The 21,012-nt window shown below is 41.8% G+C and overlaps 1 protein-coding gene across 1 annotated transcript in view; it reads left to right on the top strand.

Moving 5' to 3' along the window:
- The window catches only part of LOC310840888 (uncharacterized protein), a 118,152-nt gene that overhangs the window by 3,593 nt on the left and 93,547 nt on the right, over window positions 1-21,012 (top strand). The window contains exons 3-5 of the mRNA XM_083731087.1: window positions 2,726-2,778; window positions 7,897-8,644; window positions 10,063-10,223. Of these exons, the coding sequence (XP_083587213.1) occupies window positions 7,936-8,644; window positions 10,063-10,223 (870 nt within the window). The 5' untranslated portion in view covers window positions 2,726-2,778; window positions 7,897-7,935. The remainder of the gene's footprint in view (window positions 1-2,725; window positions 2,779-7,896; window positions 8,645-10,062; window positions 10,224-21,012) is intronic.

The following is a 21,012-nucleotide window of genomic DNA, read 5'->3' as shown; positions in this document are numbered from 1 at the left end:
CCCTGCAACTAGCCACATTTTCTTGCAAGACCTAGTCCAAAATGTCCTAAAGCAACCAGTATATACTTCTAGTTCCTCACAGCATTGTGAATACCATTATTACTTCAAATTGACTAGAGAGGATGGTCTATTTGCTGTATACGAACCATAAAAACATCCAGCCAGTTCTCAGCTGAGGAAATTGTTCCACTCATCAGCCTTATGCATTGGCACTCTGGCTACTTAAAGAAGGTTACATCTCAGACTCAAGCTTTGCTTGGTATAATATGTGTCTTCTTACTTTTGAAATCACCATCTGTCAGACAAAAAAATTAAAAAACACCCTTCCCTGCTATTTATATTAAAAAATAATCCTCTGCATTTTTTCATGCTCATGGGATTGAATTCCTCGTGGCTTTGGATTGTAGCAGCTATATTCTCACTTTCTGTGGCTATTTTAGTAGTATGTCCTTTGATGGTGTTTCAGGTTGAGTCATCATTAAAAGTCTAAACATTTTTGTGGCCTCATATCAATGGACAGTTACTGTAGTGCACACACTAAAAACATTATCTCTTTGAGCAATGCAGGGTTATATATGTTATTTTGAGCTACACATGTATTTTTTTATTTACTATGTGTGCTTTGTTTATCCATCATAACTTTTAATTACTGTTACACTCTGTCATATCTTTTTTTTAAAAGCAACGCCAACACAAGTTGTTTGTTTGCATTAGCTGAAGTGACATAAAACAGACTCTCAGACCTAGACATTTCTTTCAAAATTCCTCTCCCACTTTTGATGTCTTCACAGAAGTATTTAGACCACTGCCGTCCATCACCTCACGACCTCTTGCAATTGCCTCCAAATGAAATTATCTCCCCTTAATCCAAAAAGGAGGTTGTGGTTACCATAGCTGACCTCCCACTGCTAGGCCCAACTCTCTTGCGGTATTTATTTCAAGCTTTCTTAGCTCTCGTACCTGGAGTGGGAAGGGCCAGTCCGGAGTTTTAACTGGCATATTTTAAAAGTCTTGTCTATTATGTAGTATTTATGAGAGGAAGTAGAGTTGGACATTCCTGCTGCCCGTACGGTGTAAGAACACTATGTACCTTTTGCCACTAGAACATGTAAATGCAGATGGTTATTTAACAGAAGACACACATACCTCATGCCTTTACATCTGAAGGGAGATGCCAGAGGAATGTAAACTTTTATTTGGAGCAAGCCTTCAGGTGGAGGATTGCCATATGCCACACAAGGAAATTCTAGCCTACCCTCTAAAAATTATACTGGGGAGGAAAACTATGAATAGAAAGTTTGTACAGTGTAATGAACATGGAGCAAGTACATCACTAGGGATTGGATGGTGGCATGCAAGACTGAAAACACATACTTTGGATCACATCATGTTTTCAAAATTATACCGAGAAGACAACAAACTAACATTTTAATGTGTCATTGAAGTGTCTGAAATACCTTCAAGGAAGAGGCATTTTATTGTCTGGATAATTTTTTCTTCTTCAAGCATTTCAGAACATAGTGGATGCCTTTTCATAAAGGAATACCCCCCCCCCCCAGTTAGAATTGTGCTGTGTTGTCCATTCATGGAAACAAATCACATTTTCTCTGAAACGTAACAACTGAGCTGGTTTCATGATTGCAGGCTGAACCATTAATAAACCTTTGGTAAACTTATAGCACTATTCTCCTTTGGTATACTGTCAAGACATAGAATCTAGCCTTTCCGTACATCCTTCACAACTGAATGCTGAGATCAATTTTTGAATTAAAATTGAAAGATTTTATTCACATTTTAAATGTTTAGAATTAATTGCTTCTCTCGGTGAAATGCATTTAAGTACTGTATCTTGTTACACAGACCTTGCTCAATCATCTCTTGTGGTATTTTAGAAACAATGAATATGGACTGGTGGCAACCCATCCTGGCTAAGCTCTACACCTACATACATAATACAGCTCAAATTCCAGCTGGTTGGAAATTGAACATCATCATGCCAATCTACAAAAAAGGAGATAAAACCCTCCCCCAAAACTACCGCCCCATTAGCTTGCTGGATATCCCCTCCAAACTCTATGCTCGCCATCTGCTCACCAAAATAACAATGCAATACTTCTCTGAAAGCCAATTCAAACATTTCACCTTCCCACAAGTAGACCACAATGCCTTTGACCACCACTGCCAAAAGAAAACTTTCCATAGGCTATAACATTTGAAAACTGCTCACAGTTTAACTGCCGTTGCTGGTGTAAAGGCAGCTCTTGTAGTTGGGACCATCCCATGGGGATACTGATTCCAGACATTCTGGCCTTTCAGTAGGTCACCACCATGCATAAACATTTTTGGGAGCTTCTGTGGTGAGGGATTGTAGCCTTGAATTGGTCTTCAAATAATACCATTTGACAAGTTCCCTCATCTGAGCAGCCAGGCCGATCAAATCTGCTAACAGGTCATAAATATTATCCCGAGCAAAAGAATTGTACTAAAACAGAACTTCCAGAAGAAGAATATCATGACCTGCTGACAGAACAATCACCTCAGATAATTCCCTTTGACATGAAACTAGGTCAGTTTTCTGGGAACTGTGCTCCCAGAATGAAACTGTGCCATCCCAGTCATTGGTAAGCAGGCATAAATCATTTGCTTCACAGCTGCTGTACTTGAAGGAATGCTGCTTTTGTGTTTCGCATACATTTATTATTACTTAATATGTATTTCCCCTCAGAAACATATGGGATTCCTGAAGATGATCCAGAATCTCTGACATTGCCTATACAGGTCTGTCCAATTGCAGTTTTATCATTCTGCATGTGGGGGTGGTTTGTGTTTGAGCATATTTCTCTAACTACAGATGGTAGTCATTCAAAATATAAGCCAGCTGATTAACATTTTATACATGTACCACATGCTGTTTGATTTTTGCAGAAATGTTGTGTGTATATGAACCTGGTAGCTGTGAGAAAATACACTAAACAAGAAAATCAGCAGCACAACTGACCATTCCAGATGCCTTGGTTCAGTGCCTGGAATAGTGATAGGTACCAAGGAGAAGGTGCAAAATGGAGGCAGGCTGGCAGGGAACAGGTACGAAGGAGGAAAAAGACAGCTTGATAGTCTTCCACATTCTTTTAATAAACTGCCTATGTTGAGCTACAGCAGGCAAGGAAGCACTGGCACACGGGCTGATTTATTTTGATTGCACCCTATTTTATGGTCTTACTATTTGCATGTTATTGATTGCTTTAATGTTTTGAATTGCGTATTTACATACTTGCATAGCACAGTGGTACCTCGGGTTACATACGCTTCAGGTTACAGACTCTGCTAACCCAGAAATATTACCTCGGGTTAAGAACTTTGTTTCAGGATGAGAACAGAAATCGTGCTCTGGCGGCACAGCGGCAGTGGGAGGCCCCATTAGCTAAAGTGATGCTTCAGGTTAAGAACAGTTGCGTGTCGAGGTCCCCAGGTCCACCCCAATAACTCACACATCACACAGAATTTTTGTTTAAGGTTTTTGGCATAATTTTGGCCACAACTTTATTAAAATACAAATTTGTGAGTGGTTGCTTAGGCATTGGTTGCGACTATCTGCCCCCACCATGGGGGACAGACTGACATTCCGCACGATGCGAAAGTCAGAATGGGGGAATACACTTGGGGGTTACGCGGAGCAGGGAACCTGCCCTCACCCCAAATGCAACCAGGAGCTCATTGCTATGGCCCGAGCCCCCTTGACAGAGTGGACAAGCAATAGTTAGCCCCCAATTCCTTTAACGGAATCCCTTGCAGCAGCAGCATTAGAGGGGCAGGCACAGCCAATCCATGCCCCTCAACCAACCAAACCATAAACCAATGCCTAGCCGCAACCTTACAAGTTGTGACGATTTGCTACGCAGTAGGCAAAAACCAAATGGCCCCAGCCAATCAGCCAGATGGACAAAATTCCTACCAGGCCCCCGCTCCAAAGCAGACGACCCCATGACAGGCATAGCAAGGTCAAAGCGAACAACCCTATTCTAGGGAGGGAGGGACGGGCAATCCGCTGCACGGGCGAAAAGAGGAAGCCCTAGCCTCATGCAAGGAGTTTTAGCATTTCTGGCTGTCAATCAATAAATGGCAACATTAATTTCTTCCCAACAACAAGGGAAGCCCCAGTCGCATCAGTGGCCAATGATCAGTTAGCCCGCCCCCAACTTTGGAGTGTCCTGGCGGCCCCCACCGCAACACGTGCTCTCCATGAAGGAGAACACACTTTTCAGGTTAAGAACGGACCTCCAGAATGAATTAAGTTCTTAACCCGAGGTACCACTGTACGTGGTTTAGTTTATCTGCTTATCTTTGCTGCCTTATGAGGATTCCCCCCCAAAAATAGGATATAAATTTATTAAACCAATAAAATGAAAGGTATCTTCTAATTTCAATCAGCAATGCAACTAACCATGCTTGAGAGCATTCCAATCTGTACTGTTAGCACCCCAGCTTGAACTGCTTATGGCTCCTTCCTTCAGAAAGTGGCCCTATGGTGCAGAGAGCAAGGAATCGCCACCTGGCGGTTGAATGGGCTCTTCAAGTCTCATGATGCCTAACACCATGACCCTTATGGGATAAATTAACAAATACTCATAAAGGAAAGTGAGAGCCATGTTGGACCCTTGAAACAAGGGAGAAAAAGCGCTTCTTCTGTTTGTGTAGGAGGTCTACAGCTGATCCACCTTTCTTTCTTCACGTGGACATATGTGCGCTGTCTATTTTAGCTCTGGAATCACCCTGGAGGGGAGAAGAAGAAGCTCCAGTTTCAGAATTCTGAAACAAGCAATGGAAGACTAAATGTAACTTGTTTGTTGTTCTTCTCTGCAGCACCTCCCCACCACACCCCAATGTCTTTAGAATATTAGAGCCACTTGGACTTTGGCACTGCACAATTTTCTTGGTCACTTTAGAAATAATAATCAGTTTGAATGCCATTTCCCTGGTCCCAGATTCTGCCAATTAACTCTCTGCGATTTTTTTTAAACATCAGCCACAAATATTTAAAGCTTCCAAGATTTCCCCTTGTAAATAATCCGACCCTCATTTTCAGTCACTGCCTCTCACTCCATGTACACACAGGAGGAGGAGACAAGGACTTGCTGTGGTTGCCAGGATTCAGGGTTTGCTGTGAAATTTTAACATTCTGTTGTGAGCCATGTTGATATGCCGCATGAGCATAAGTCAGGTGGCACTGGTAACAACCTGAACTATTTCACTTGCCTCTGCAAGTGACGCATATGCATTGTACACAACATTTTTTTAAAAATGTATAGAATGGAGTACAGCTCATAGTACTGTAGGACTGTTTGATCACATGCTCATTTGAGGAATGCAAAAAGCTGAAACTAAACCAAGGCATAACCTGACCATCTTTAATGCACTGAAACATATTTGAAGCATTTTGGCCCAGCAGCTAGAAGCTCAATCTTTTTAACACTGATTGCCCTATCAACATCTGTCTTTTTTAAAAATAAAACTCTCTCTCTCCCATATCTAAATCTAATATCTAAAATTTGCATATCACATGCTAGCTTTACAACAGCTTTCTGTCTATTAAAGTTTTAATTGGGAATTCTTCAGTAGTGTCACTGTTAGAAACAATGGGCAACAGCCCCAGAAAACATAACTTCCAAATAGGGATGGCTAAGGATGAATAAGGTGAGTTGGGGATTGCTAGCAATGGAAGCAGAAATCTGTTTATCCACGAGCTTGGTACCAGTTCACATGGCTTGCATTTTCAACTTCCCACATCGCCATGGCAAGGCAAGTGATCTTGGCTCGGACAAATGGTGCTCTGTCGTTTTTTGGAACTAGTACATCTTCAGAAAGCAAATGCTGCCAAACAGGACAGTGTCCCATCAAATTCCATTTCATCTCCTAGATTATAGTGATCTTATTGAGGAGTGCATTTTGCCATGCCAGAAAGAAATTTAGGCATTCACTGACTGGCCACTTGAGTGTTTTTGTGTTTGGGGGATAGTTCTTCCTTTCCCCTACTCTTCTTTACCAGCTCCACTGCTTTTTAGGACAGCAAGACAATTGGCAGAAGAATATTTTCATAAACACCCTTTTCCAGACACTCATCCATCTCTGGAAAATAGTTGTGAAGTGTGTAAGACCCACACCTTACACACACACACACACACACACAGAGAGAGAGAGAGAGAGAGAGAGAGAGCTTCTTTCTCTCCTCATGGGATGCAATTTCCATTCATGCTGACAGTTTACAGATTACTTGTGGTTTACTGCTGCCATGCCTCTTCTTGTTGTTGTTAGGTAGCTTCATTAGCACTGGAAGAAAAGGACAGTAGCTTCTTGCTCTTTGACCTGGAAACTCTGAAAGATGCAGTCTTGAGAATTCTAGCATTTACTGCTTGAAATTGCTGTAAACTCCCTTTTCAAAAGCAGAGTCCTTCTCATTTCTTCACTCAGAGCAAGGAATTGTGGGGTACTTCTTCCTCAGCATGGGAGTTTAAGCATAACACAAAGGTGCTGAATCTGATCTCTGTGAGACATGGGGGTTAAGCGGCTCCCAGTGGCACACTGAAGTAGCTGAGACTGTTGTAAGGGAGGCTTGTGGCAACAGTCAGATAGTGTCTCAAAGGACGATGGGCTAAGTGTTTTAATCGTCCTATGGGGAAGGGAAGGATTGCAGAGGATTGTAGCATGAAGCTTGCATGTCACGCAGTGGCAAGGGCTCTGTTTGCAGTGGAAGGATGCTTACTACAGCATGGTTTATATGTATCACAAAATTCATCGGTTTGTCCTTAATTGAAGTTAGTACAGATATAGGCTTGGATCCTAAGATAAGTATATATAAGTATATGGAAGAAAGTTCATGGAAAGAAGGGGGGAAATCCTAAACCACCCCCACCACCTCTAAGCTGCCTGTGCCCCCTTAAAAGCCTCTTCAGAGGATATGAAGCTCACCCCGAACTCTGTCTAATGGGCAAGGAGCTTGCTGGGGGAGAGGGAATTACCAAAATGGGGGGGGGAGGCTCTGTTCAGATTTGGGGATTGCACCCCATCCCACACTGTATATAGGACAGCACACCCAACCATGCATAATTTTCAGGAGGCACAAGGAGAGAAGATGGTGGGAATGTTCTTTCCATTAATTTCATTCTGTTCACTTGTTTTTGGAGCTGAGCCATAATAAACAGCTGGGGAGGGAAAGCAAGGGGACACAGGTGAAACTCAGGGATAAGAGGGGTTGGGGGCTGTTTTGATTTGCATGTAACTGTCCCTAAAGGTATGCTTGCACAGGTTTAGTTTGCACATAATACCAAGCCATGGTTTATTAGAGGCACTCTTAAAAGTGTAGCAAATTGTCCATGTCTTGGTTTAGTTGTAATAAGATTTAGCATCACTGGAGGGTCACCACTGGGATTTTCTGACCCAGGAAGCAAAATAGTCTTTCCCCCTTCTCTTGTAGCTTTAACAGCATATTCCAAAGTATCCCTACTGATTTCTATGGGTTTGATTAAAGCAAGCCATTTGAGCTTTGCTGCCCTGTTGTGTTGCACTGTTTGGCATTTCTCTCAACTCTGAGCCTCAAGCCACCCATGGAGGTAGCTAACAGTGCCGCTGTTTATGATGTATGGGCACTGCTGTTTATGATCTCTTTTCCCTTGCCAGCTCTGAAAGGAAGTAGGAATAAATTTGTGGGAAAGATTGTACATTGTCCATACTTACACATACTTGAATTAATTCCCCATTTTTAATAAGAATAAGAATAATAATCTGTTTGAGTCACTATTTGGGATGAAACTTGATTTGTACTGGACTAATTAATTCTCCCAGGATTATCTTAAGAGGAGATGGCTAAAGTGTGACCTGTGTTTGGGTTTTCTTTTTCAGCAGCTCCTGCGTCTGACTGCAGAAACCGACCTACTCCAACACATGAGAAGACTTGCTTCCTGTACTATGGTACATAAAACTCAGGACATGCTTGGTTTGGAATTGCTCAAAGAGTTTTTAGAATATGACTGTGGGATTCAGCAGGAATGCATCATAGAAGGTCCAAATGTCAGTAAAGTTGTGGAAGAAGCTCAACGGAGGTCTATCGTGGATCATTCTGAGCCATTAAACTCACAACACATCCAGTCAGTAGAGAATTCAGCTGTGCTTCTAAGGTTGTTGAGAAGTTGCCAGGTCAAAGGAGGAGATGCAGCAGCTGTCATCGAGTTCCTTAGAAAGACTCTAGTCAATAAATGGCCTGATGGAGAGAGGGCAACTCAAGAAACTTCCAACAAGGAGCAACAGATTGATGATGGGTGCTGGTTTGTTTTTCAAAGGATATGTCTACCAGAGCCTTTTCAGAAGAACTTGGATAAGGGCAAAAGAGGATTTGAGCAATCCCATTTCAAAGATCTAAGATGTGCAGAAGAACAAGAAAATAAAGGAAATAAACTGTCAACTGTTTTCAACTCCATAATGATGTTACCTAAACTTCTTCGTGAGGAAGAGGAAAAAATGCTGCTCCAGTCTTTACGAAATATGTCCAGAGGAGAGAGAACAGTATATCTCAAACAACACGGTCTTTTGCAGAACAGCCCCCACAAGCCATTCATTCCAGGATTAAGTGAGAGACCTCGTGGTCTTTGGACAGGTAGCTTGCCTTTCAGCCTTAAAAAATAAATAAAAAATACACGCTTTAATCCCACTCCCCCTTTTAAATACCTACAGCAGCATCTGTCATTTGGCAAATTTTGGAGAACTCGGCAAGCCTTTCCTTACCAAAGGAAGTTGGCAACCATGATGAATGTGCCTTTTAAGGTCAAGTCAACCTTGCATTTGTAGTGAACCATTAAAAATCTTACAAAGGCATTTTGTTTAAAGTACTTACATGCTGTCTTTCAGGACTAAGCCTCCCAAGGTGGCATCAGTAAGGTAACTTATTTCACATACATAATCGAGCTTCATATACACATAGCAGGAACACTGAGCTCCCAAATGATTCACAGCGCAATCCACTTGGCAATGCTTCCAGTTCAGATCCCCCATGACCTTCCTTTTACCTATCCAGTTGGAATGCAAAATCCTGGCATGCAAAGATGGGATTGTTGCTTTGTGCCTGCAAGAGAATAGAAGACATAAATGGCCAGTTAGCAGTCTGAGAAAGAGATGTCACTGCTGTGATCTTACTCTATACCAGGCTTCCTCAACCTCGGCCCTCCAGATGTTTTTGGCCTACAACTCCCATGATCCCTAGCTAGCAGGACCAGTGGTCAGGGATGCTGGGAATTGTAGTCTCAAAACATCTGGAGGGCCAAGGCTGAGGAAGCCTTCTCTATACTACCAAGTCTGACAAGTCTTTCAAGCCATGTGGACTTTGAGCCTGCAGTGCGCTGAGGCATTTCATGTGTTTCCTGACATCTCTTATGCGTAGAATTTTGGCACTGACTACCATCATGACCATTCAAAATTCCACTTTCACAAGTGGGACTGTAACAAAGCATTGCCATGTGGTGTAATATGGGAACCAGTTATCCAAGCCCTCTTCTAGGAAAATCCATTCCGTTCCTCATTCATTCCCCCTTCTGCCATACTCTTCCATTTTACCACCTCTCAACATTGGTCAGCATTCTGTGGTCACTGAGCATGATCATTCTTTATTGGACTATGTTTAGGGTTCCCCCCTGAACTTTTGCTCCTTTAAGTTTTTGGTACTTCTGCAAACCTTGGGGTTTCCTTAGGCATGCTGATATCTTGTCAGTGGTGATAAGGATCCACAGTCAAGTAATGAATTCACTCTTTGCAAACACCAAGTATGCATAAACAGATGTTGGTGAACTACAATTTCCATCATCCCTGACCATTGGCCATGCTTGCTAGCAACATCTGGAGGGCCAAAGTTTCCCCACCCCTGGCATAAATGAGAATAGTGTGTTCAGGGGGAAATCCTTTCTCAGTGAGAATTCAATACATGTAGCACGCCCACTGTATAGAAGCCATTACATGTTTTTCCTTGTGTTTTAAGAATGCTGTCGAAAATCCATCTCTCTCCCTCATTTCCATATCTAACAGAGCCTAAAGCCTTTAATGTACAACACAAGAAAATCTTCACAAGGCCTGTGTCTCCTTTCTCTAACGATCGTATGTACAACATCAAATCTCTGAAGGAAAACTTCCACGTGCATAAGAGTGAGAAAGAGCCAACACAGTTCATCCAGGTCAAGTTACCTCAGGTACAGGAATATTATCTTAAGTTTCCCCTGAGTTAAAGTGAGGTCTTCTGTAAAAGCAAACAACAGAAGTAGATTGCTTGATTTCATGCTTGAAATTTAAAAAGAAATACATTTCCTTATGTTTTTTTCTATATCTGATTACTTCTCAGCATATTATCTGTACATAAAAAAGATTCCCCATATTCAGACATATACAACCCATAGCTTTTAAAAGTTCATTTACATAAGGAATAGGGAACCTTTTTCTCCTGCAAAGGACTGCATTATCTAACAATAACAATAACAACAACAATAATAAATTTTATTATTTATACCCTGCCCATCTAGCTGGGTTTCCCCAGCCACTCTTAGAGGTAAACTGGCACTTTATTCCAGTGGTGTTGGAATCAGAGCCAGAAGTGGGTGGAGTTTGCCTCATTACATGCCCCTCCTCTTTCTGCAACCTCATCACTTTCTCTAGTTATTTGTACCCCATATCTCCCTCCCAGCCCCTGCTCTCTCCTCCCTCTCTCTCCCTGTTTTTCTCTTTCTCTGTGTGTGCCACCCCATCTCTTTGAAGCTACAGGTGATGAATGTGACCCAGATCTGACAGAATCTTGTAGGGTTTTGGAAAAGCTGCCAGAATTTTTCAGCAAGATTCCAAACATGTGAAGCCAAAGAAAATTTGACCTAGATTCTACTTAGATTAATATCGGCGATAGCACTAAGTGTGTGTGTTTTTCTACATGGGCACATTCTTCAAATCACTCAGTGCTGACCTACACTTAATAGCCATAGTCCAGAGAGCAACTTTAGGTACACTGTAGGGTTTAAGCATGCCCAATGGGATTTTCTGGGGGTTTTATTATTATTGAAGAGCAGGCCTGCATGCAATATAGTTCACAAACTGCTTCTGAAAGCATCCTTAGTTTCACAAACATTGTGTTCCATAAGGCATGTTGGCTGCTGTTTGAAAAACATAAGCTCAAGCCTTCTTTTGGCACACAGCACTAGTTGTGCTGTTCTTTGGATCCTGGCCACTATGTTGAGTAGAAGAAGATGAAGAAGAGAGATGCAAATCAAAGGATTATAACCCCACTCCATAAACATTCCAAGCAAAGCTCGAAAAAAACGTTCAGGGAGCATTCAGGGAGCTGGTTCTTTCACTTCTCAGTCCTTGGGGGAATCAAAATATCACATAACATGGATTCTGTTCAGTGTTTTTCGCTCCAACAGACATTTCCTTTGTAGGTGTTTAGGAACCAGCTTACCATTGGGAAAGAAATAACTCTTTGAAGAGGACTCTGCTTACACAGTTACTTATTCACTTTCAGTTCAACTCATCTTCCCACAAAAATAACAAAGATGGGAATGCATTGAGGTAGGCTGCTTTTCATCCCAGCTGGTGTTGGCAAAACATAGGTATTTTCACCTGATTTCAACAGATTTTTATCTGTCATTTCACTGCTCATGTGGGTGGTCTGTCCTTCAGAGAATATGATGGACACCTAGCTGCTTAAAAAGCCCTCGTGGCTTCAAGAATCAGATACCTTTTTTAAAAAAATGCCCATATTATGCTGTTAACTGTTGGTAGTGTGCCAAGATATCGTTAGAAACTTCCAAGCAGTGATGAATATACTGTAGAGTCCAGATCAACCTCTCCCTGAACAAAAACAAATCGAAAAAATTCCTGTAAATCTCCAGCAAGCCACATCAGTGATGCCCTCACCACATCAAGACCTCATAAACATCTTGCAAACAACATGTGGACCACATTAATTATGCACATGTAATATTAGATATCTGAAGCATGCATCCTGTTTCTTTTGCAATGTGCCAACCATGCTCATGGCATCCAGAAACCACCTGCAAACCACATCAGCTAAAATTATTCATGCAACCTACATAGCTGTGGATTTCCAGCTTATAAGAGACATTTTTGCTAAACAGCAGTTGATCAGTTGGGTGGGTTAGTTTCTGGCTGCAGGTAACAAAAAGTAAAATTTAAATTGATCAGGGAAGCTTGCAGTCTATAACAAGAAGGCATGTCGGTAACAAAACAAAAAAATGCTTTTCCTAGCAGCATAGTGGAGTAGCACAAAATAGAATTCTATATACATTTGCAATCCAAGAAACTTTCAATCTTCATATGCACATTCAAAATCTGAAGATGTGGCAGGTTCTTTTTCAGCAGCATTCATTTAACTTTTATTTATGTTATAAAGTACAGTACTTAAAATTGTTTGGTACAAAATCCATTATTTCAGATGCACATTGAGAAGGACTCAAAGTATTACATGGTATCTTCAACAAAGTGCATGGGAGTTTGATGCTGAGGTATATAAAATAGTAGGTGGATTTCATGAAACAGTTGCTGTTTCAGACTGCCTATCCTTTCCTGATTCTACAGGCCATTGTTCTGCCTGGCTGAACTAACAGGAATGACTGTGGCTGGCTGTGATTTGTGAGTATTAGATGTGTCCAACCAGCCTGTTTAACATTCAGGAAAGTGCTGTCTGGAAATACACGTAGGTCACCAGTATCACAGATAATGTACACAACAAGTGCCCTGCTGAACTAATTTGGATCATGTCAAACCACTAGACAAGTAGTCCTGCCCTAAAATATCTCCCCATTAGGAAGTTTATTTTGCTGTGGCTCCTGTCTCGCTCATTAGGTGTTTTGGAAGGAGGTCTAATGTACTACATTATCACTGATGTGGTTTGCATGTGTTTTTCCAGTAATTTTCCCCAACTGTTTGCATTCAGCACTGGATCTGATTGGAGTTCCTTTTTCCTTTACCACAGTGATACTTAGCATGACTAGAGGACTGTAGCCAACACTTTGATTGGTGAATTCCATGGCTTCCCACCCCTCCTAGCTGCGTAATCACCAGACTGTGGGGCGAAACCTCTTATTTATTTGGAACCCTGCTCAAAAATCCAAGATTCCCATGGTTACTCAAAATAGAGAATGCAAACCATCAAAACAAAAGACAGGCCATTAAAGCATAACTGATAAAGCAGTGTTGAAATCAATTGGCCCTTTTTGCCACCTGGCATCAGACAAACTCCCCTAGAGATAGAACATTCCAGAGCCAAAGTGCCACTACAGAGAAGGCTCTGTCTTCAGGGATTACCTTACTTTCAGGAAAAAGGCAGACCTTAATCCTTCTCCTCCTCCTCCTTCCCAACCTTTCCCCAACTTTTCTTGTCTGTCTGTCTTCTATGTGGCACACACTTATCCATCTGTCTCTGTTCCTCACAGGCCTTTCCTTTTTCTTCTTCTCTCTGGCTGTCCAAATGGCTTTCTAAAAAAATTTGTGCAAGCTCTGTTCTCTCTCTCTCTCTCCCCGCTCCCCCCCCCCCATGCTTCTGACTGTTTGCTTCCTGTCCTTCTGCCAGTCTAATACACATACTGTTTGTAGTGAGGCTTCCTTCAGTACAAACCCAGGAACTAAGCAATGCCTTAGAGGGGAGGGGGCTTGGTAAGAATATGGAAGATAATTGTTTGTGTGTCTAACCCCAATATTGCAAGTCTCTGTAAAACAAATGTAGTCTTTAGCTAATTATGATGTTCCTCTTCCATTGCTAAAGCAAATGTTTGAAACTAGAGTTTGAAGTTCTTATTGTCTCACTCAACTAAGTATCAAATACAAAAACTTGCCACCCTCATAAATAAGTGTATAGGATTGACTACCATCTTCTGGGATACCACAGTGTCCTTTACAATGATATTACATTGCCACTGTAAGTAGATATATTGGTCTAAATGTTTTAATACTGGATTGTAAATTGAAGATAAGTGCTCCCGCCTTTCAGCTATCAAATTTCCTGCTGTTGTTGGAAGGTAATGGATGCTGGAATATTAATGGGCTGTGCTTGCGTGAACATGGAAAAAGGATCCTCCCTTTCTGGTATTTCAGTAATTACCCCGTGTACTCTGCCATATTCTATGCTGTACCCACTGTGGGAACTATTGTGTTGACCCAAATACTTCAAATGCTTTAGTTAGTTCTTTGATTTCATGTTTGACAGAACAAAGTGGATAAAATTCTTCTTTCATTTCTTCACTACAGTTTGAAAGTGTGCTTTCCCTGTTTTTAGAAACATAATACCTGTGCCAGGGTCCCAATGTGTCTCTACCTACCAAAACATCTTAGCCCAGTTCTTTCTGATAGGGAGGTATTTTTGGTTCTATACAGGTTTTAAAGAAGATGTTGCAGCATTTCAAGATTCACATCTCACTGTACAAAATCCTTTGCTCCACTCTGGAGGCCACCCTGTGCTTTAAAGGATATTCCCCCTCCTTTTATGAGTTTATTTCTTGATAGAAGACCACCATGCCATCCTGTTCTATACACTGGAATGCAGTAGGTCATTTAAAAGAGAGAGGGGTGGGGTTAATCACAGGACTGCCTAGAACCACGCAGAATTTAGCTGAAAACTTTGACACCCCACAATCTTCAGTGTATATCGACTGTTAAAGGAAAAGCATTCCATAAAAGCTCAGAGGAAGTTATCTTTGTTATTCACCCTGTTTTCCAGGATTGAGTCCTGGCGGACAAAGCATTTTACCGGTGAACCTGGCTCAGATTATGGGCCCGATGTTCTGCACCTGACTACTCAGGGAAAACTCTTAGGTTCACCCTGCTATACTGTACTAATCAGAATTTAATATTCTATAAAATTTTGCTTTCCATTCTAAAATCCATTCTTCCCGCCCTCTGTCATTTATCAGATTTGTGGCTGAGAGTGTCTGCAAATTGCTAGATATACATACTGCTCATTTATGCCTCTATATTGCATGATAATATGGAAAAACCTGTTCCAAAATCATTTCAGGCAGTGTTACACTTGAGTGCCTGGTCCCTGAAGTCTAGCTTCCCTTTGTTGTTGTTGTTTAGTCATTTAGTCGTGTCCGACTCTTCGTGACTCAATGGACCAGAGCACGCCAGGCACTCCTGTCTTCCACTGCCTCCCGCAGTTTGGTCAAACTCATGTTGGTAGTTTCGAGAACATTGTCCAACCATCTTGTCCTCTGTCATCCCCTTCTCCTTGTGCCCTCCATCTTTCCCAACATCAGGGTCTTTTCCAGGGAGACTGTAATGTGCTCTGCTAGATGCTGTAAGGTGTTTTTTAATTCTATTTTTACAGATCTGCCACAAAATACCTGAACAAAGCTCATGGACCACAGTTTGGTAACCTCTGGGCTAAAACTTGGATAGCTAACATTATGCCCTCCAGATGCAGTTAAACTATAATTCTCATCAGCCCCAGTTAGCATGGCCAATGGTCAGTGATGATGGGAGTTGTAGTCCAGCAACATCTTGAGGGCGCCATATTGGCTACTCCTGATCTATAGGCAGAATAGCAATGGGAAAACACCGAACAGCATTTGAGCCAGTGCTCTTGCAAGGAACTTATTAAAACTATTTTTTATTATGTTGCATATGACCAGCTCACTGCTGCTAAGCTTTGGCATGAGAAACTGATTAAAGAGAGGTTTGTTTGTTTTCTTTTCTTTTTTACATCAGTTATAGTTTTTAATAGTTTCCCACCGAGAAATTTATTAGCACCATAATAGCGGAAGCATTTTGTGGCAATGGAGGACAAAACATGAAAAGAAAATAACGTGAAAACGAGCCAACAAGTTTCTTTAGGATGATTAGTCACAAACAATAGTGACCATGCTTTCATTCCACCTCCCTCCACCGAACGCAGCTGTGTGCAGAATTAGTGATTGTTCTTTCAAAGTTCTGTGGAATTGTAAAAAGTGACAAAGTTGTTGCATTGCTTGGAAGGCAATCAGAAGGAAAATGGATGACACATTGCTACCATGTGTCTAAATCTAATCCAAGTTTCAGCTTAAGCTATTGCCAGTTAAAAGATTAATGGAAATTCTGCAAAACAGAAATTGTCCTTAAAATGTATACTGGAGTCTTGCATTGCTTGGCTTTAGGTTCATTTTCCTACTTCAGCTTCTATGCACTTTCAGATATTTAAAATGGAGAGCAGGTTGCTTATCCGAGTTTCATGCAATCAGGTAAGAAGACAGATTCTTTGAAAGAGCAAAGTGTATCAAGAACATGCACATGGTTTTATTAAAAAAACTTTTATCATCTACAGCTAATTTGTAATTATTTCACAATTCTTATCTATTATACACCAACAGACAGCACAACTGCTGGAAGTTAACATTTGATATTCTCAGTATGGCATATTAACATGCAACCTGAATTTGTTATATTGCTGCACGCCACCCCAATCTCCAAGCAGGGTGAGCTTCCAGGGATTCCAGGGTTTGGTTTCCTTGGAATAAGGGATAGCAGAGACTGTGGTGTCTTTAGGATATATGGTTTATTTACACAACCTGACCCTGTGATGGAGGGTTTTGGTTCTTATTTTTACATTGTAATTTATATATTTTTTATATATATTGTAATTTTGTTTTGTGAACCTCCTTGAGATCTATGAGTATAGGTCTGAAACCCCTTGAGTTATCCTCTTAAAACACCCATGATTCTCAGATTCCATGATATGGTCACAACCAGAAGGTGTGGAATTCATCTAGTTCTACTAGTTTGCAGCCAGTTGTTATTTGAAATCACCAGTCTCTGAAGATGAACTCAGCCACTGGCCAGGGCCCATCCTTCTCCTACATCAGGGTGGTTCCCCCAATAACTGCCAGAGACTTCATCCCCACCAAATCCTTGGTGCATTGGAAGGAAGACCATTTTATGTGCCCACATATACAGGCGCCCAGCCCTACAGCTTAATGCATCTTCGTTTTGCTGACACAGCATTCAGCATTCCCTGAGTGACTGACCTAAGGACAAAAGCACTATTGAAGCACTTCAGACTTCATGCTTCACCAGCCCTTGTCTCAATGGATAATCTCATCATTTTGAGTCAGGGTCTGCATTTCTGATTTAGCAGTTCACAAGCTATTTCAGTACTCTCTTTCAGTATTCCACCGAGCGTTCAGGTGAAAAATATGTCAGGAGGAAACATAAAATTCAAAATTTTGTAGCATTTTAGAATTTAAATATTCACATTTTGCTTTTGAAGTCTGCCTTCCAAGAAAACCAGCAACAACAATAGCAGCATACAAACCTAAATCTTAACTCTTGTTAGAAGAATATAAAGATAATGGTACTCAGGAAATATGTTTACTTGGACTGCTTAGTTAATGTAGAACAATGGACACCAGGTGGAGACAGGCACTTCATTGTTGCAGTTTGTGTTTCTTCTTGTGAATTGACGCTTCTGTTAACTAAATATCTTGAGCTAATCTTGTGAATAGGCAAGAGAACATTAACATTTGAAGGACTTGTTCCTTCTGCATCATCTCAACTCTGAAGTGTTCATGTGAGTTATCAGAGGTGGGTAATCTGAAAGCTGCTCCTAACCAAAATTATCCAGAAAAAGCTAATTCTCTCTACTCCCCACCCACACATGGCAATTGGTGATTAAACTGTATTCAAATGCTGTTAAATAGTATAGAAGTAGATCTGTTAGACTGCTCAATGTTCACTTTTTGTTCCACTTTTTATGCTGATTCATAGGCACCAAATGTCATCTGACAGAAAACAACACTGCTAAAGTACCAAGGTCAAGAGATGATGAATTTGATAAATATTGTGACATGTAAAATAAAGGCTTCTTCTCCTTGTCCTTCCCCCTCAATGGTGCTCACATCCCAGGAGGCTAACACTGCTTTTGTGTTGACCCTCTTAGGCAGGCCAGATCGGGCCAGACCAAAGGTCCAGGAGCTCACCGGGGGCCACCACCCACGGCCCCACCCTGCCTCACCACAGCACCACGAGCCACTAGGCACACTCCTTGCTAACCTGATGCATTAAGTGGTGCAGGAGGGTGTATGGTGCTGCTGCTCTTGAATGAGAGCGATTCAGCTCCTGAGAAATGGGCTCCTAGGGTAAGATTACCCAACACACAATGTCCCCTGGATGGTGGGCAACGTGATCCCAGGCAACCACTGTGCAAGGGAGCTGAGTCTCTCCCTTCCCTAGAGCACCACCACCAGATGCCTTCCCACCAAACCAAGTGTGCAGGAGCAAACAAACTCATTTAAGAACACTCACACTGAGGGCTGGGCAGAAGCAATGGAGGCAGCAGCTTTTACCCAGTCTACACATCCCCTTTATCTCCTTCCTCATGCTATGACTCTTTGAGGTGCAACAGACAAAGTCCAGTGGGCTCTTCTCTTTTCTGCACCCCGTCCATGGCACCTTCTTAAAAATTTGAATAAATCCCTTTCCTCCCTAAGACTCCATTGCAGAGATGGGGCTTGGCTTGGATTTGTTTACACATTTGGGTCCTTCCCAGGCCCAGCCCTATGCATATTTTCACTTTTCCGGAGCAGGGCCTTTGGATTTTCCAGTGGCGGCTGGTTACTGGGGGAGATGTATGACTCCACCCACCCACTCTGCCCCACCAGTCAAAACCATACATGACCAAATTTCCATTCTATTCTATACTACTTTTCGAAAAGAGTTTTGAGGAGTTGAATTGTGTTCAGGCCATTGGACTGCACCTTAGCTACTATTAGTTCCACAGGACAAACTGAGGTATATTTGAGCATGCAGGGCAGATAGCAAAACTGAGCTGGTAAGCATCCTCCAAAAACAAGGAGTTTGGCTGGCCAGCTGCTCAGCACTATTCTAGGCTTGTAAAGTTGGCACAGAGTGCTACTTGTTCCTCTGCACTGGGGGGCTCTGGGGTTTTAGAGCTATTGAGCTTTCTGTAGGGATAACATTTCAGTACGTGTCCTAAATGCTCTGCATATAAACAAGAGGGCCCCAATAAGGAGTAACTTGTGAGTCATTGAAAGCCGAAACCAAATTTAAGAAAAGCTATTTTGTTTTCTTAAGGAGGGATTTTTTTAGAGAGAGAAAAGAAAGTACAATTACACACTTGAGCTATTTGGCAGGTTTGTAGAGAAAGGCACGGCTTGCAAATTAGAAAACCTTCTCCTCCTTACAGGAGTGCGTCATTGACTTGAAGAAGTGTTATAGAAGCAGTTTCTAAACTAGTCCTGTTTGCTAGCCACAGAAACTATATATATATAAAACAAAAAAATTCCTTCCAGTAGCACCTTAAAGACCAACTAAGTCAGTTCTTGGTATGAGCTTTCGTGTGCATGCACACTTCTTCAGATACCTATTTTATATATATATAAAATAGGCTGTTTTGCATGAGGCTGCTGCCTGCAAATTGGCTATTAACTGACTTCTGATCCCTAGGAAATTGGGACACTCTGTGTACTTGATAAAAGATATCTCAACTGTGAAGTAATGGTACTGGGTAAACACCAGATAATGTTGGCCTTTCCTAGAGGAAAAAACATTAACTGCTTAAAATTACTGTACCATAACACTCCACCTTTACTTCTGTGCTACTGACTCTCAAACTTTGGGATTGTTGAAATATATACAATAATAATAGTAATTTGAGTTGTGTGACTCAAATAAGGTCTACTAGACCCAATTTTTTAGAGTAATGTGAACTTCTGGGACCCCTTCAGGATTAGGGGCCCCGAAGCTGAAGCTTCATTAGTTTCACAGTATTGTTATTATTATTTATTGAATTTATATACTGCCCTATACCCGGGGGTCTCAGGGCGGTTCACAGAATAAAATCAAGATATAAAATCACAAAAAACCTAATAAAAATAAAAACAACAACCCAATAGCTCCCCCCCAACACATTTTAAAAGGGCATAGGAGGTAAATCGGATCAACCAAGGCCTGGTTAAAAAGGAACGTTTTGCCTGGTGCCTAAAGGTATATAATGAAGGCGCCAGGTGAACTTCCCTGGGGAGAACATTCCACAGACAGGAAGCCACTGCAGAGAAGGCCCTGTTTTGCCACCCTCTGGACCTTTCGAGGAGGAGGCACACGACGGAGGGCCTCAGAAGATGATCTCAGGGTAGGTTCATATGGAAAGAGGCGGTCCTTGAGGTATTGTGGTCCTGAGACGTTTAAGGCTTTATGGGTCAAAACCAGCACTTTGTATTAAGCCTGGAAACTAATTGGTAGCCAGTGCAGTCGGACCCAGATGCTCAAACCGTGAGCAACCTGGCTACTGAATTCTGCACTAGCTGAAGTTTCTGAACCATCTTCAGAGGCAGCCCTATGTAGAACGCATTGCAGTAATCTAACCTTGAGGTTACCAGAGCATAGACAACAGTAGTTAGGCTATCCCTGTCCAGATAGGGGCATAGCTGGGCCACCGAAGCTGATGGCAGTCACTCCGAGCCAGTGAGGACACCTGAGCCTCGAGTGACAGCAAAGGATCCAGGAGTACTCTCAAGCTATGAACCTTCTCCTTCAAAGGAAGTGTAACCCCATCAAGAGTAGATCCATCCCTGTGCATAGTCAGATAAACCAAAAACACCAACCCATCAGTGGCCTGTCAAGGGAACTGGATCCACTGTGCTAGATTTCCAACAGGTGGATTGCTATTGTGTAGCAGGAGAAAGAAGGGTGAAGCAGAGGGGAAGTTGGCACAGTGTTAACTTATTTCAGATGTTCCTTTCATTTCAACAATTGTAAGTAAGAAGTGGATTGGAAGCACCTAAAAATATTCCCCCGCCCCACCTGCCACCCAAAAAATCCCAACATTATGCTTCTTATTTCACAATGTAATAGACATGAAACATAAAAGAAAAATGAATGAATTGATACTCTAGTCACCAAATGGAATGGCTGCTGAGAAGATAGTTGTGCAGGAGGAAAAGCTAACCAGCAGCTGACTTCATTCAACCCCATGGCTTCTCTGTCTTTCTT

Source organism: Podarcis gaigeae (genome assembly GCF_964106915.1).
Source record: "Podarcis gaigeae genome assembly, chromosome: 3".
NCBI lineage: Eukaryota > Metazoa > Chordata > Lepidosauria > Squamata > Lacertidae > Podarcis > Podarcis gaigeae.
Note: the sequence above shows the minus strand (reverse complement) of the source record. Positions and strands in the feature narration are given on the sequence as shown.